General features: G+C 40.7%; 1 protein-coding gene across 1 annotated transcript in view; it reads right to left on the reverse strand.

The window, feature by feature from the left end:
• The window catches only part of HBS1L (HBS1 like translational GTPase), a 46,783-nt gene that overhangs the window by 14,843 nt on the left and 16,563 nt on the right, over positions 1 to 15,377 (reverse strand). The window contains exons 5-7 of the mRNA XM_035108924.3: positions 5,873 to 5,981; positions 807 to 1,051; positions 529 to 694 (exon numbers count right to left, since the gene is read on the reverse strand). Coding sequence (XP_034964815.1) covers positions 529 to 694; positions 807 to 1,051; positions 5,873 to 5,981 — 520 coding nt within the window. The remainder of the gene's footprint in view (positions 1 to 528; positions 695 to 806; positions 1,052 to 5,872; positions 5,982 to 15,377) is intronic.

Below are 15,377 nucleotides of genomic sequence, written 5' to 3' on the forward strand. Positions count from 1 at the left end.
ATCCTGAGAAATGTGTCAATGTACGAGCTTGCAATATCAGAGGAAGCTATGAAATGAGAATGTGCTTACATGCCAGAGCACATCCAAGAATGGTCACCACACCAAAGAAGAGCAGTCTCATGGCTACTTCATCATGGAAACTAGTCGTGCAATTCAGCACTAATTCTGCTACATAAGCAATGGCAACAAAACCCAGTATCAATAGCCTTAGAGAAGGATATTTGCAAACTGTATGGAGCATCCTGAGGTTCCCTGGAAGCTGATCACGGGTTCCTTAGTGAGAGTGCAGTAATCCCCCCCCCCCATTGCAGTTATTACATCACAACCAATTAAATCACATCCAGCTATGCACCTTCACAGGAGAATTTGGGGTATGTTCTTGAGAACTCCCCATTCATTCAGCATAGCATTTATTCCACTAATTTAATTATATCTTATTCATGATAACAGTAAACATCAATGTGCACTATTAAAAGTGCATTACAAATAATACTTCATACACACACATATATATTGTATATTGCTCACCTCTCTCTCTCTTCCCCTGTCTCATCCAAGACCCATGCATAAGCAAATGATGCCTTTCCAGCTTTCTTTGATTCTTGCTCATATTTGTGCATAATTCGTTTGTTCACATTGCCCAGAAGATACAGCAAATGACCCATGAGGGTACTTTTCCCCGCATCAACATGTCCTAAGAAGAGGAAATACATGTGGGATTATCTCTGATGGATACATGTTAAAAGCCACTTGAGGGAAGAATTGTTTCTGTGTATTTAGATCATTTTCACTCCAAAAAAAATTACCTATTACCACAAGGTTAAGTAGATGCTTTCCTCCTTGTCTCTTCTCCAGCTCAGCTTTCACATCTATTTGCTGTTTTGCTTTTCCGGACTTTTTCACTGAAGTTGGTGTCAAGGTTGGTTCTTCTGATGCTTGAACAGTCTGGGGTGGAACAGCTGGTTTAGGTAGAATCTCAGTAACCCCCACGTTGGCATCTCCAGCTGAGAGTCCCTTCTGTGGCATATGCCCATTTTCTTCAGCATTCACACTGGAGAAAGCAAAGAATGAACTTGAAGAGAAGAAGAGCTTCACAACTTTACGGAACAAATGAAATTAATTCTTACACGTTCATCAAAACTTCAAAATAAAGGAGCAGAGGCAAGCTAGCAGACAGTGGGTAAATACAGACAATCATTTACTAAACAGTGACTTACTACAGTGTGAATGTCAAGCAGTTGGCAGGGCAGAATCAGTACAGAATCAGCACTCTTCTTCCCTGGAGTTATGAGTACACAAAATTGTGGTAAGGTGCCCTTCACCACTTGGTCAGACCACAGCCTGCCAAACTGTCCTACTCTGTGCTAAGTTCTCACTTGGCAAATGGCCATCTGCACTTACCTGCTCAATGGCTTGCTTGAAATGCTGGCTTTACAAATGATAAATGGCATTCCAGCTGTTGTCTGGTAGGGTACCTCCACTCACAGGAGGCTCTTTGATCCAGTTGAGACTTCTGCTAGTAGAACAGGGAAGGGGGCAATTTTTGCCGATTCTCCTTCTGCCTGCAACGCTCCCCCCCACAAAAAAAAACTGCTCCAGAATGGTGGGGAACCCTTCAGAAGAACATGGGAGATGGTGTGCAGGAAAAAAGGGAAATTGGCAAAAGTAATCTCCCTCTCATTACAGGGGATTGGAATGCTAAAGTAGGGAATCAAGAGATAAAAGGAACAACTGGCAAGTTTGGCCTTGGAGTTCAAAATGAAGCAGGGCAAAGGCTAATAGAGTTCTGTCAAGAGAACAAGCTGGTCATCACAAACACTCTCTTCCAACAACACAAGAGACGACTCTACACATGGATATCACCAAATGGGCAGCATCGAAATCAGATTGATTATATTCTCTGCAGCCAAAGATGGAGAAGCTCTATACAATCAGCAAAAACAAGACCTGGAGCTGACTGTAACTCAGATCATCAGCTTCTTATAGCAAAATTCCAGCTTAAACTGAAGAAAGTAGGAAAAACCACTGGGCCAGTAAGATACAATCTGAATCAAATCCCTTATGAATACACAGTGGAAGTGAGGAACAGGTTTAAGGATTTAGATTTGGTGGACAGAGTGCCTGAAGAACTATGGATGGAGGCTCGTAACATTATACAGGAGGCAGCAACGAAAACCATCCCAAGGAAAAGGAAATGCAAGAAAGCAAAATGGCTATCCAATGAGGCCTTACAAATAGCGGAGGAGAGGAGGCAAGCAAAATGCAAGGGAGATAGGGAAAGATACAGGAAACTGAATGCAGATTTCCAAAAAACAGCAAGGAGAGACAAGAGGGTCTTCTTAAATGAGCAATGCAAAGAAATAGAGGAAAACAATAGAATGGGGAAAACCAGAGATCTGTTCAAGAAAATTGGAGATATGAAAGGAACATTTCGTACAAAGATTACCATAATAAAGGACAAAAGTGGTAAGGACCTAACAGAAGCAGAAGACATCAAGAAGAGGTGGCAAGAATACACAGAGGAATTATACCAGAAAGATATGGAGGTCTCGTACACCCCAGGTAGTGTGGTTGCTGACCTTGAGCCAGACATCTTGGAGAGTGAAGTAAAATGGGCCTTAGAAAGCACTGCTAATAACAAGGCCAGTGGAAGTGATGATATTCCAGCTGAACTATTTAAAATTTTAAAAGATGATGCTGTTAAGGTGCTACACCCAATATGCCAGCAAGTTTGGAAAACTCAGCAATGGCCAGAGGATTGGAGAAGATCAGTCTACATCCCAATTCCAAAGAAGGGCAGTGCCAAAGAATGCTCCAACTACCGCACAATTGCGCTCATTTCACACGCTAGCAAGGTTATGCTTAAAATTCTACAAGGCAGGCTTAGGCAGTATGTGGACCGAGAACTCCCAGAAGTGCAAGCTGGATTTCGAAAGGGCAGAGGAACCAGAGACCAAATAGCAAACATGCACTGGATTATGGAGAAAGCTAGAGAGTTCCAGAAAAACGTCTACTTCTGCTTCATTGACTATGCAAAAGCCTTTGACTGTGTCGACCACAGCAAACTATGGCAAGTTCTTAAAGAAATGGGAGTGCCTGATCACCTCATCTGTCTCCTGAGAAATCTCTATGTGGGACAAGAAGCTACAGTTAGAACTGGATATGGAACAACTGATTGGTTCAAAATTGGGAAAGGAGTACGACAAGGTTGTATATTGTCTCCCTGCTTATTTAACTTATATGCAGAATTCATCATGCGAAAGGCTGGACTAGATGAATCCCAAGCCGGAATTAAGATTGCCGGAAGAAATATCAACAACCTCAGATATGCAGATGACACAACCTTGATGGCAGAAAGCGAGGAGGAATTAAAGAACCTTTTAATGAGGGTGAAAGAGGAGAGCGCAAAATATGGTCTGAAGCTCAACATCAAAAAAACCAAGATCATGGCCACTGGTCCCATCACCTCCTGGCAAATAGAAGGGGAAGAAATGGAGGCAGTGAGAGATTTTACTTTCTTGGGCTCCTTGATCACTGCAGATGGTGACAGCAGTCACGAAATTAAAAGACGCCTGCTTCTTGGGAGAAAAGCAATGACAAACCTAGACAGCATCTTAAAAAGCAGAGACATCACCTTGCCGACAAAGGTCCGTATAGTTAAAGCTATGGTTTTCCCAGTAGTGATGTATGGAAGTGAGAGCTGGACCATAAAGAAGGCTGATCGCCGAAGAATTGATGCTTTTGAATTATGGTGCTGGAGGAGACTCTTGAGAGTGCCATGGACTGCAAGAAGATCAAACCTATCCATTCTTAAGGAAATCAGCCCTGAGTGCTCCCTGGAAGGACAGATCGTGAAGCTGAGGCTCCAATACTTTGGCCACCTCATGAGAAGAGAAGAATCCTTGGAAAAGACCCTGATGTTGGGAAAGATTGAGGGCACTAGGAGAAGGGGACGACAGAGGACAAGATGGTTGGACAGTGTTCTCGAAGCTACGAACATGAGTTTGACCAAACTGCGGGAGGCAGTGCAAGACAGGAGTGCCTGGCGTGCTATGGTCCATGGGGTCACGAAGAGTCGGACACGACTAAACGACTAAACAACAACAACAACAATCTCCCTCTCCACTGCACAGATAGAAGCCTCTGCTGAAATAGAACTATAAGTAGAGAGGCACCACATAAACCTCCATGTAAGCAATATTATTATTATTATTATTATTATTATTATTATTATTATTATTATTTTATACCCCTCCCATCCGGCTAGGTTTCCTCAGCCACTCTGGGTGGCTTCCAGCAGAATATTAAAATACAATAATCTATTAAACATTAAAAGCTTCCCTAAACAGGGTTGCCTTCAGATGTCTTCTAAAAGTCTGGTAGTTGCTTTTCTCTTTGACATCTGGTGAGAGGGCGTTCCACAGGGCGGGTGCCACTACCGAGAAGGCCCTCTGCCTGGTTCCCTGTAACTTGGCTGTGAAGAGCTGTTTCTGCAAGGATTTAGTAGTCCTGCTGCATACAAGGAGCTCTCCACACAGATCTTTGGATCAGAACCATTGTCTGCCAAGAGTAATTCTGATCTTTGGATCAAGACCATGGTCTGTCAAGAGTAATTCTGAAATGCATACTCTCCTCAATTACTCTCAAGAAGACATTGGTGCTACATATGCTTGAAGGCCTACCAAGAGGGGATTTGGAACTGTGTTTGTGATTCTGAATTTAAAATAGTAAGTCTATGTATACACACAGAGAGAATCTTCAACAAAAGTGTCAGGTATATATGCACAAGTATGTGGAGGTATAGCAGAATATAAAGAAAATTAATAGTAGTGAAAGTAGTTTAATTTGGACCACCCATTGAACTTTAGCTCAAGAGCACATCCTACATTTGGTTCTTAAGTAAGAGTACACAGTCAGGATTACTTAGCACAGGTTTGAACCATAGCTATGAAGAGATGCTGAACATACACACTTGCTTTATAAATTTAGAATGTAAACTATGAAGACTCTAGCAAGATGCTGACCATGCAAGATTGAAGTTGCTCCATTCGTTTTAACGTAGATGTTCGATCACAAGATGTGGTCATATTCATTGCCCTAAATACAAGTATATGCATGTTGCATTTAGACTATCTGTTAGTTCCACTTTACTGATTTTATTTCAGAATTCCCCCTCTTCAAACCTTCAGGCATAGGTCATTTGAAATGTCTGGTTGAGAATAACTGAGTAAATATAAAGAATACATTTCAGAATTACTCTTAGCAGACCATGGCCCTGATCCAAGGGCCTGTGTAAAGAGCTCCATGGCTGCAGCAACGCCACTGGATATTTGCAGAAGCAGCCCCATGCATTCTATTACTTGCAATTCATACATGAAGAGTTATATCAGCTTGTAGATTAAAGCCTCTTTAATCTAGCAGAGGCTTCTATCAGTGAACCAGTGAACCAGTCCATTGTCAGTATGGCCATCATAGGTCTACAGATGGACACCATAAAACCTCTCTTTCCCCCCCTCTTTCAATCATTATACTTCAGATAACTGAGCTTGCAATAATTCAATTTGCAAAGTTGTATTTTAAACTAACCTCCAGAAAATTTTGCACCCTGTGAAACAGATTATTTTAATGCGGCTAGCTGTTTTCTTTGTGCTACTCAGAGTGAAAGATATATTTTTTCAAAAAAAAAAAAACCTCACGAATGCAAGATGTCTTTTTCTGAAAGTATTTATGAGTCAAACAAGAAGCCATGCTGCTCAGTTTTGTGACATATTGACTAAATTTCTGTAAAAATAGACCCCCAAAAATCTTGATACAGGTGCACCAATCTGAAGGAAGATGATGCCAGAGTACCTTGCAAGGGGTGAAGGCTTACCATGGAACTTCAAAGCCGGTAGTTTGTCTCTTTCCAGACACAGTCATTTTGGTAACTTTTGGCACAACATCAGATTCAATTCTGCTTGTCTGGGAATCTCTTACTTTTCCTAGTAGGAGAGAAAATAATGCATATATAGCATAAGTACAGTACAAACAGGCTGAATCTTCAGTGTAGTCCAATGTGTTATCTTGGTAGATTTAGCAACTGATAATTTCTAGCTTTCTAAAAATCAGGTTTGCGAAAAATAAAAATTTGTATAGTTGTATCCAAGTAAAAAGCTGCTTTTGTAGCAATGTAGACTATACATGTGAACATTCAGAGCAGCTTATTAAAAATTTAACCATCCTGAGCTTCTGAAAGCAGAAGAAAAGGAAACCTAAAATTAACAAATAAAATATTTATTCTGTATCTATGCCTTCTATCTCAAAAGGTTTGCCAAAAACATGTAGCCAATGCCCATTGTATTTGGCATCCTAATAATGGAAGTTTTCTTATGTAATGGCTGGATGTTTTTGAAACTCCCTTAACTTCAAATAGGAGGGGTTCTCATTTTTTAATCTTCTATTGAGACAATATCCTTTTTAATATTTTCCTCCCCACTCTGACTTAGTTGTACTGCCAGTGTTTCTCCTTTTATCAAAAGTTAAATGTAAAGCACAGTTATATTTGTCTGAATGCACTTATAATTGCTTCTCCCTGTATGTGTTCCCAAATAATGAGGTCCATCTTTCCAGACATTTGTTTCTTTTTGCAAACTTCTGAGTCTGTGTGTTTCTGATGCAGCATTCTAGGTGTTTTTATTCCACAGTGGCGGATGTGGCCTTTTAAATGTGTCTTGCTTTTTCGTATTATGTTATTTTGTACTTTTATATGCATTTTGTGCTTTTATATTGTAAACCACACTGTAATCTTCAGATGAAGGGCAGTGTATAATTTAATTCAAGCCAGATATTGACAGGAAAGCGGAATGACATTTTCTTAAAGGAGAGGGTGAAACAGTAGTTCACAGCTTGGCGCCACCAAGTGATTGCCTACACACATGGACAAACAAAATCTTTCAAATCCTTAGTACCGCAACATATTTTTTTTTTAAAAAAAGTATGTTTGACTAATTTGCATAATTTATTCAACTTACAGAACGTATATTTCCTTGGTTCAGAATTTATTTAATTGTCCCAGGTCACAAATAGCCTTCACAGGATTTATTAATCTCTGCCTCTCACCCACATTCCAGTGTGCTGTACTTGGTTCTACTTTGTTAAAGCTGTGGGCTGCACTAATGGTACATTTCAAAACTAGTGGGTTTAACATGTTAACAGAACGTACTGAGCAGAGGAAGTCTCTCATCCTGCCCGTCTAACGCTGCCCTAGATTCCCTTGCCTACTGTTGAACTGGGGTCATCCCCTAAGTGTGTGAATAGGTATGGCCTCGCTCTACTTTGAGACGCTCAGCAACTTGCAAGCTGTTTTTGAATAATTCCCCCAGAAAGAAGAATGAGTTATTTAGAAAAAGGTTATTTCCTAAATAGAAGTTACACCAGGGGGTTTCCAAGTAAAAGCCCTGTTGCTTTCAGCTGCAACTTCTTTATAAAGCTTATGAGCCTGTTCACACACGGTAATTTCTTGTTCCAAGTAAGATGTTCAGGGCCCCCAAGTAGACACACTCATGTACGGTGTGTGCGGCAAAGAACCAGGCAGGCACACTTTCAGACTGGTAGCAATTTCCATAACTGCAGCAACCACAGTATCTAAGAGCCACCTGGATCTCACAGTGCATTTGTCATGCGAGCAGAGCCTCCAGATAGCTTGCAAAGACACACAAAATGCTCTGAGTTTAGAAAGGATAAAAAACTTTGAAAATACTACATACAGATATCTAATGACACCCCCCCACACACACACACAAGCGAGTTCTTAAGAATATAGGAGTCATCTGGAGGCCAAATGTCCATTAAGTCCAGCATTCTGTTCTTACTGTGGCCAGCTATCTATGGGAAGCTCACAACCAGGGCCTGAGGTAACCTAGAGAGGCTAGCCCAGGCATCCCCAAACTGCGGCCCTCCAGATGTTTTGGCCTACAACTCCCATGATCCCTAGCTAACAGGACCAGTGGTCAGGAATGATGGGAATTGTAGTCCAAAACATCTGGAGGGCCAAAGTTTGGGGATGCCTGGGCTAGCCCAATCCAATTCTGTGAAATATGCCTAGATAACATGCATCCTCTTCCTGATATAATCCAGTGGGCTATCCCGAAGTTATTCCCATCAATGTTTTGTCCATAAATGTGTCACCTAATGATAAAACATTGCCTACCACCTACTGAAAAGAGAGAGCAAGAGTCAAACTTTTTGTGCTATTGTTACGGTTGGAATCGTCGTTTTTGTGCAAGAAGTGGTGCATAAAAAGCAACTGTCACAAAGTATGATAAAAGTGGTTGTCCACCATCTTTCACAAGTGCAAGACAAGCCCTGGATTCAGCTCTAAACTAAGAACAAGGTTCCATTAGCAGAATGGCTTGTGAGAGCAGGGTGGCACAAGTGGTTATCACCCAGACTGACTAGTCATACCTCATGTTGTGAACGCTGCGGGTTATGCATTTTTGGGTTGCGCTCCGTGCCGAACCCGGAAGTACCGGAACAGGTTACATCCGGGTTTCGGCACTCGCGCATGCGCAAAAATGCAAAATGACGTCATGCGCGGAAGCGCCAAATCATGTCACGCGTGTGCGCAGGCGCGGCACTGCGGGTTGCGAACACGCCTCCCACACGGATCACGTTCGCAACCTGAGGTATGACTGTACACTCAAACAAAAACAGAGGTTTTTAACTGATTAGTGCACATTTGACACGCATGTGTGCATTTACACACAATAGAATCAATAGAGCTCAGTATGAAAATAATGTCACTCTGCTTGCAAGAAAAACACACACCAAATCAGATATTGCTGTGTGCAGCTTAAACTTGTTCAAGGGATTTTGCTTCGTTGTACAACTGCATTGCTCCAGTTACATGTGAACCACCAAATAAGTATTGTCAGGGTGAAACAAGCTACCTGCCCAAATTGACAGAAGATTTAGGGAAAAGAAAATGCACAGGAGCATAGCAAACAAATGAAACATGACAAGCAGCCCAAGATAAATGAGAGTCCAAGCTGTATAAGATATAAATGAAGATGTCCACAGTGCCCAAATGGTATAATATGTTCGGTTCCATCTCAAGCAAACTGTTGCCTTCAAGCTGTGAGAACAATATTTCAGGAATCATTTGCGCAGTAAACATGCTTCCCAAAGGCAGTCTCTGATTATCTGATTCTCACATTCTGCTATAACCACAAATGTGTTTGTGGTGTTTCCTTATTCAACGTATCTTACTAAATGACTCCAATGTGTGTTTCATTGACAATCAGGGAAAACATTGTGTGATGATATGCGCAGTTGTCTGACCATAAATAGGCATGCAAAAAGCAGTGTCAGCACTAAATGGGGGATAGCCCTAACAACATTTCTCTACAAACCAGTTAATCTAAACTGAAAGTTCATGTAGTCCAAGGTAACGTTCAACACAATTAATAGAATTTCTGTTGAGGTTCTGGTTCATTATGAGTATGTAAAACTGAAAGTACAACATGTAACAAGTCGATACTTTTACTGCAATTCAGTCATGTTTCCATAAACCAAGTAGTTATCAGGCAGCAAATCTGACGTTACAACACCAGAGGATGGTGCTATTAACTGATCAGTTACCAGTGCGCTTTAGAAATCAAACATAATGAAACCTTTATGCCTAACTTATGTTCACCGATTTCATTGTGTCCACTCTGAATATGATTTAGTCAGAGGCAATCCTAAGTCTTAAACTCATGATAGCATCCACATGAGCGGGAATCTCAAGTTTAAGCAAATGTGTCTGCAAATCTTCAGACAGGCTCGTCTACATGGGAATAAAAGTTACACCTGCGTGTGACTTTTCTATTATGAGGAAAGCATTTCTTCATTCCAAAACATGTTACATGATAAAATCAAAGTTGATACTGAAAACAGATGCCCAAAATGCACATAGGGCTGGGACTTTGGGGGTGAAACTACATATATGAAAAACAAGGTTGCAACTGAAAACAGCAGTCCCAGTTGAGTTCTCTGCCTTCACATCTGTACCTCCAACTTACTGTGTCCAGATGTCATTATGATTAATATTCCCCAGCTCCAATAACATGGAGTGATGGGTGTCAAAATGTTATTGTTACCAAAAAAAAAGTGTACAACCCAGGCGGCTGCTTTTGGTGGAAACCTTGTGCATCTTATGTTTAGTTCCTTCCACAGATTCTCTTGTCCAACACAATGTTGCTACATACACTCAGCATGTGTGCTATTAAAATATATTTCACTTTGCCCTTCTAGATGAGCTATAGTTTCAGGCATGATTCATCATCAAGTATGTCCCATAAGAAGCTCTGTGGACAGAGATCAAAGCACCCAGTCCTAAATGCTATGGGGAATGACACAGTTCCTCCCACCACCTAATAAATGTACATTTCATACACTACTGTCCAATATTCTTGCTACATTATCCACAAATTAAGTATGGAAAAGAACTGCAGTTTTCCAGCCCATTATAACTTTATACTTTGTAATAGTAAGTTAACCATTCTAGGGACAATGAGAATTGACAACTTGAATAATTCAGCAACTTTAAAAGAATGTCAATTTTTTTTGCATCTGACAGCAAGTTTAAATTTAATGAGCAAACCAAATACAACTTTCTATGGTGCCATTCTAAAAAAAGGGCAAAGCTAACTGGAAATTAAAATAAATTAAACACAACCTGTTCTCCTTTGCACGTGTAAATGAGATAAAGATTTCATACCGTTTAAGTGCACAAAAATAGAAGGCAGATGACTTGTAGTTATTGAAACTAAAATTTATAAATCCCCATCCACAGTGAGCTTGCTTTGGCTTAGAAATGGAAAAATGAGCAAGCAGTTTGAAAATTTCAGTCTATATTGTGTCTTTCTATTATCTCTGCCTTGCTAAATATTGAGCACCCCCCCTTACTTATTATCTGTCCTTCTCACTATTGTTAAGTGTGAAAATCCACCAGTTCCCAAGGACAGTATCACCTAAAAATTTTTAGCGGCAATGTAGTTTACACAGGAGGGGCAACCTGTGGCCCTATACCTGTTCTTGGACTGAAACTCTCATCAACCCCCAGTCTGGTCGATGGTGAGGGTTGATGGAAGCTAAAATCCAACATCTCACAAGGGCTCCCAATTCCTGTTCTACATCTCTTACAACCACGTATATTGGATTTGTTAATTCATGTATTTTTCAATAGTAATTTTTTTCACACCAGAACAGATTTCTGAATACACTGTAAAGTCCAACACAAGTTCACACTTTTTACTTTCACTGTTAATATGTATGTTAGCAGCATCATTATTTTGTAGTATTGAGACCTGTTACCTATATACTCAGATTAGTTCAAGGGACTTGCATGATAAATGAAAGTCTGCTAATAACTACGTCACACATGCATCTGTCCATTCAACATCTTTTTTGTGTATTGGGGAGATTACAACTGTAGCAGCGGAGTCAACTCTGCACATCCAGGCACTGTGGTCTAAACCAGGCTTCCTCAAATTTGGCCCTCCAGATGTTTTTGGCCTACAACTTCCATGATCCCTAGCTAGCAGGACCAGTGGTCAGGGATGATGGGAATTGTAGTCTCAAAACATCTGGAGGGCCGACTTTGACGAAGCCTGGTCTAAACCACTGAGCCTCTTGGGCTTGCCAATTGGAAGGTCAGCGGTTTGAATCTGTGTGATGGTAGTGCAGGTAGATAAATAGGTACCGCTGCAGTGAGAAGGTAAACAGCGTTTCCGTGCACTCTGGCTTCCATCACGGTGTTCCATTGTGCCAGAAGTGGTTTAGTCATGACCCACATGACCCAGAAAGCTGTCTGCGGACAAACACCGGCTCCCTTAGCCTGTAGCGAGATGAGTGTCACACCCCATAGTTGCCTTGGACTGGACTTAACTGTCCAAGGGTCTTTTACCTTCTTCTTTTTTACCTTTATATTGCAAAATATACATAGGCCTACCCTACACATCATGCTAAGCCAAACCATGGGTGCTCACCCATTCATGCTAAGCACTGGGGCTTATGAAAGTTAGGGCCACACATTCCATGTTCCAGGCTTAGTGTGATAAGCAAAGCAGGCCATACACAAACATGGATCTGAAGATGCCCCTCCATCTATATAAGGGGATTGTTGTTTCTACCACTACCACTACATTTGCAGCTCTCTGATACACACACACACACACTACCATATGATTCCTACGGTCCCTCCTCTCAAACCAGATTTATGGGAGGGACTTGAGAAATCAAGAACTGAAAGTCACAGGATTTGTCTGGTAATGCATATAAGAGCATAAGCACTTGCAAATGCTGCTGTTCGCTTATTTAGGAGTATTTATATTCATCTCAAGTCTGAGGTGGCTTACAATGTATTTAAAATAAAATAAAATAAAATAAAATAAATAATAGCCAGCAGATAGTAGATTGGAGCAAATAGGTATTTATGTTACTCCCCAGACCTCAGTGCTCCAACTGCCCCTCGGCTGCTTAACCTCTTGGCCTGGAATTGGCTTCCGAAGTAGCCATATATTAATTATACCCCTATAGGCTAGAGCTTCACCATTTGGCTATGCTCATTTCTATACTGGAACACCAAGAATGGCTACAAGTTCTGTTGACCCAGAACTCCACAAAGTTTCCTTAATGTTAAATAGGCAACATCACGAGAATCTACCAGTATCTTTCAGTTAAAACAAACATTCTGTGATACACAGTGTTTGGAATAAATGACAAAAGCAGGCTTAAAGTACAGTTAAAAACAGAAATGAACTCATCCAAACGCCCTAGAGCACAATACTTCAACTTTTTCATATCTAGGACCTCCACCTTCCTGAATCACAAAATGCAATAGAGGACCCACTTCAAGTGTTTTACCCTTACCTACTTCTCTCTTTTCTTCTTTGGGGTGACTAAATTCAAAGCTATATTTTAAACTGCTGTGCACAGTACACTACTGTTTTCCCAGTAGTGATGTATGGAAGTGAGAGCTGGACCATAAAGAAGGCTGATCGCCAAAGAATTGATGCTTTTGAATTGTGGTGCTGGAGGAGACTCTTGAGAGTCCCATGGACTGCAAGATCAAACCTATCCATTCTGAAGGAAATCAGCCCTGAGTGCTCACTGGAAGGACAGATCCTGAAGCTGAGGCTCCAATACTTTGGCCACCTCATGAGAAGAGAAGAATCTTTGGAAAAGACCCTGATGTTGGGAAAGATTGAGGGCACAAGGAGAAGGGAACGACAGAGGACGAGATGGTTGGACAGTGTTCTCGAAGCTACGAACGTGAGTTTGACCAAACTGCGGGAGGCAGTGCAAGACAGGTGTGCCTGGCGTGCTATGGTCCATGGGGTCACGAAGAGTCGGACACGACTAAACAACAACACCACCACACAGGAGGTGGGTTGTTTGTATGTAGATTGAGCTCATCATGCCAGGTGAAAGAGCTGCACCTAGTATCTTCTTCTACCCATCTATTAAAGTTAAAATCTCTCTCTCTCTCTCTCTCTCGTCACCTCTCTTTCCCCACCCCAATTAGGAAGGAATCCAAACAAAAAGAACATAGTGGTGGTACTGCTGGTACTGGACACTTTAGGATGTGGTACAACCCACTTGTGGATCATAACCTACTGGTTGAAGATCAGTGGCCTATGGAGCACCCAGACAACATGGAAAGGCAAGACTCTTGAATAATGCAAGTACAATTACGATAAGAGAGTGCATGAAGAATATAGAATGCTATCCAAGATAGTTTCAGGAGAAAAAATAGCCAAACCAACCCTTTTGTTTTTATCCTTATTTCAGATTATAAAATGGATTGTGAGTTATTTTCCTTTTTTAATGGTTTGTTTCCATATTTTATTTTCAATTTTCAACAATTTAACAATTTAACATCCAATTAACTTACTTATTCATCCCTTCTAGACTTCACCCCACCCCTGGTTTCCAATTTCTCCCCTTTATTACCTTTAAAAGGTAAAGGGACCCCTGACCATTAGGTCCTGCCTTGACCGACTCTGGGGTTGCGCCGCTCATCTCGCGTTATTGGCCGAGGGAGCCGGCGTACAGCTTCCAGGTCATGTGGCCAGCATGACTAAGCCGCTTCTGACGAACCAGAGCAGCACATGGAAACGCCGTTTACCTTCCCACTTGGAGCAGTACCTATTTATCTACTTGCACTTTAACGTGCTTTCAAACTGCTAGGTTGGCAGGAGCTGGGACCAAGAAACTGGAGCTCACCCCATCGTGGGGATTTGGACCGCTGACCTTCTGATCGGCAAGCTCAGTGGTTTAACCCACAGCACCACCCACGTCCCTTACACATCTTTAATTTTCCATTAATTTACAAGTCCATTGATAAGCCTAATTCACATTACTTCATAGATACTATGTCAATCCTAGGATCATGATTTATTTTCCATGTATGAAGAAAATTCAGACAAAGAGGTTCATTATATATTTTTAAGTGCCAGGCAAAAACATTCCTCTTCAACCAGGCCTTTGATTGATTAATATTCTACAGCCTTTTAAATGTGTTTGCGGGAGGGGGCATTATTGTTTTGTTGTTTCTGTTTTAACTACTTCTTTTGCTTTCATCTTGTATTTTTATCTTGTGAACCGGCCTGAAATGTATTGTAAATCTAATACATACTTCTTCTACTCTTTATTTAAAAAACATCACAAAAACCACTAGTTTTCTTTCTATACAAAATTAGTTAAGGAGCCAACACAGTTTGCCATTCTATATTGTTGGTAGGCTAGATTTATATACAAGAATGTCAATAACAGCAGCACCAAGCTGAAGGACATTAAAAATACTGAATAGATGCTTTCACATCCTTTGCTATCTAAATGTGTTAGCAGTAACACATTGACAGAAAGAAGTATTTGAAATGAGAGTGTGAAACTGCTAAAGCTGCTTTGAATCTAATTTACAAAACGTAATACAAAGCTGTATCAATGCAGTAGGCTGATTAAGCACCTGAACTAATCAGCCCTCATAGCTTCTATATCAAATGTTACCAATTTAATCAACAATGAAAAAATTAGCACACATCATATGTATGGTGACACTTATTGTACCTTATATATAGAAAAAGCTATTACAGCACTTGATTAAAAAGGTATCATCAGTACAGTGAACACTATAGCTAGGCCTTGCATCATGAACGTATACTGAACAATTGAAAGTTTATTCTTAACTTTTTAATGGTTTTTATTGTATGGTTTTTTGTTTTATTCTATAAACTACTTTGATCTATTTTTGACACAGCAGTATATAAATATTGTTATATATAAATAAAAGTAAACTAACAAATGTGCACAGAAGGTTGGTTGCTGTTTAAAAATAAATAAATCAGGGTCATGGT

The sequence above is a fragment of the Zootoca vivipara genome, chromosome 3, assembly GCF_965207765.1.
Source record: "Zootoca vivipara chromosome 3, rZooViv2.hap1.1, whole genome shotgun sequence".
Classification (NCBI taxonomy): domain Eukaryota; kingdom Metazoa; phylum Chordata; class Lepidosauria; order Squamata; family Lacertidae; genus Zootoca; species Zootoca vivipara.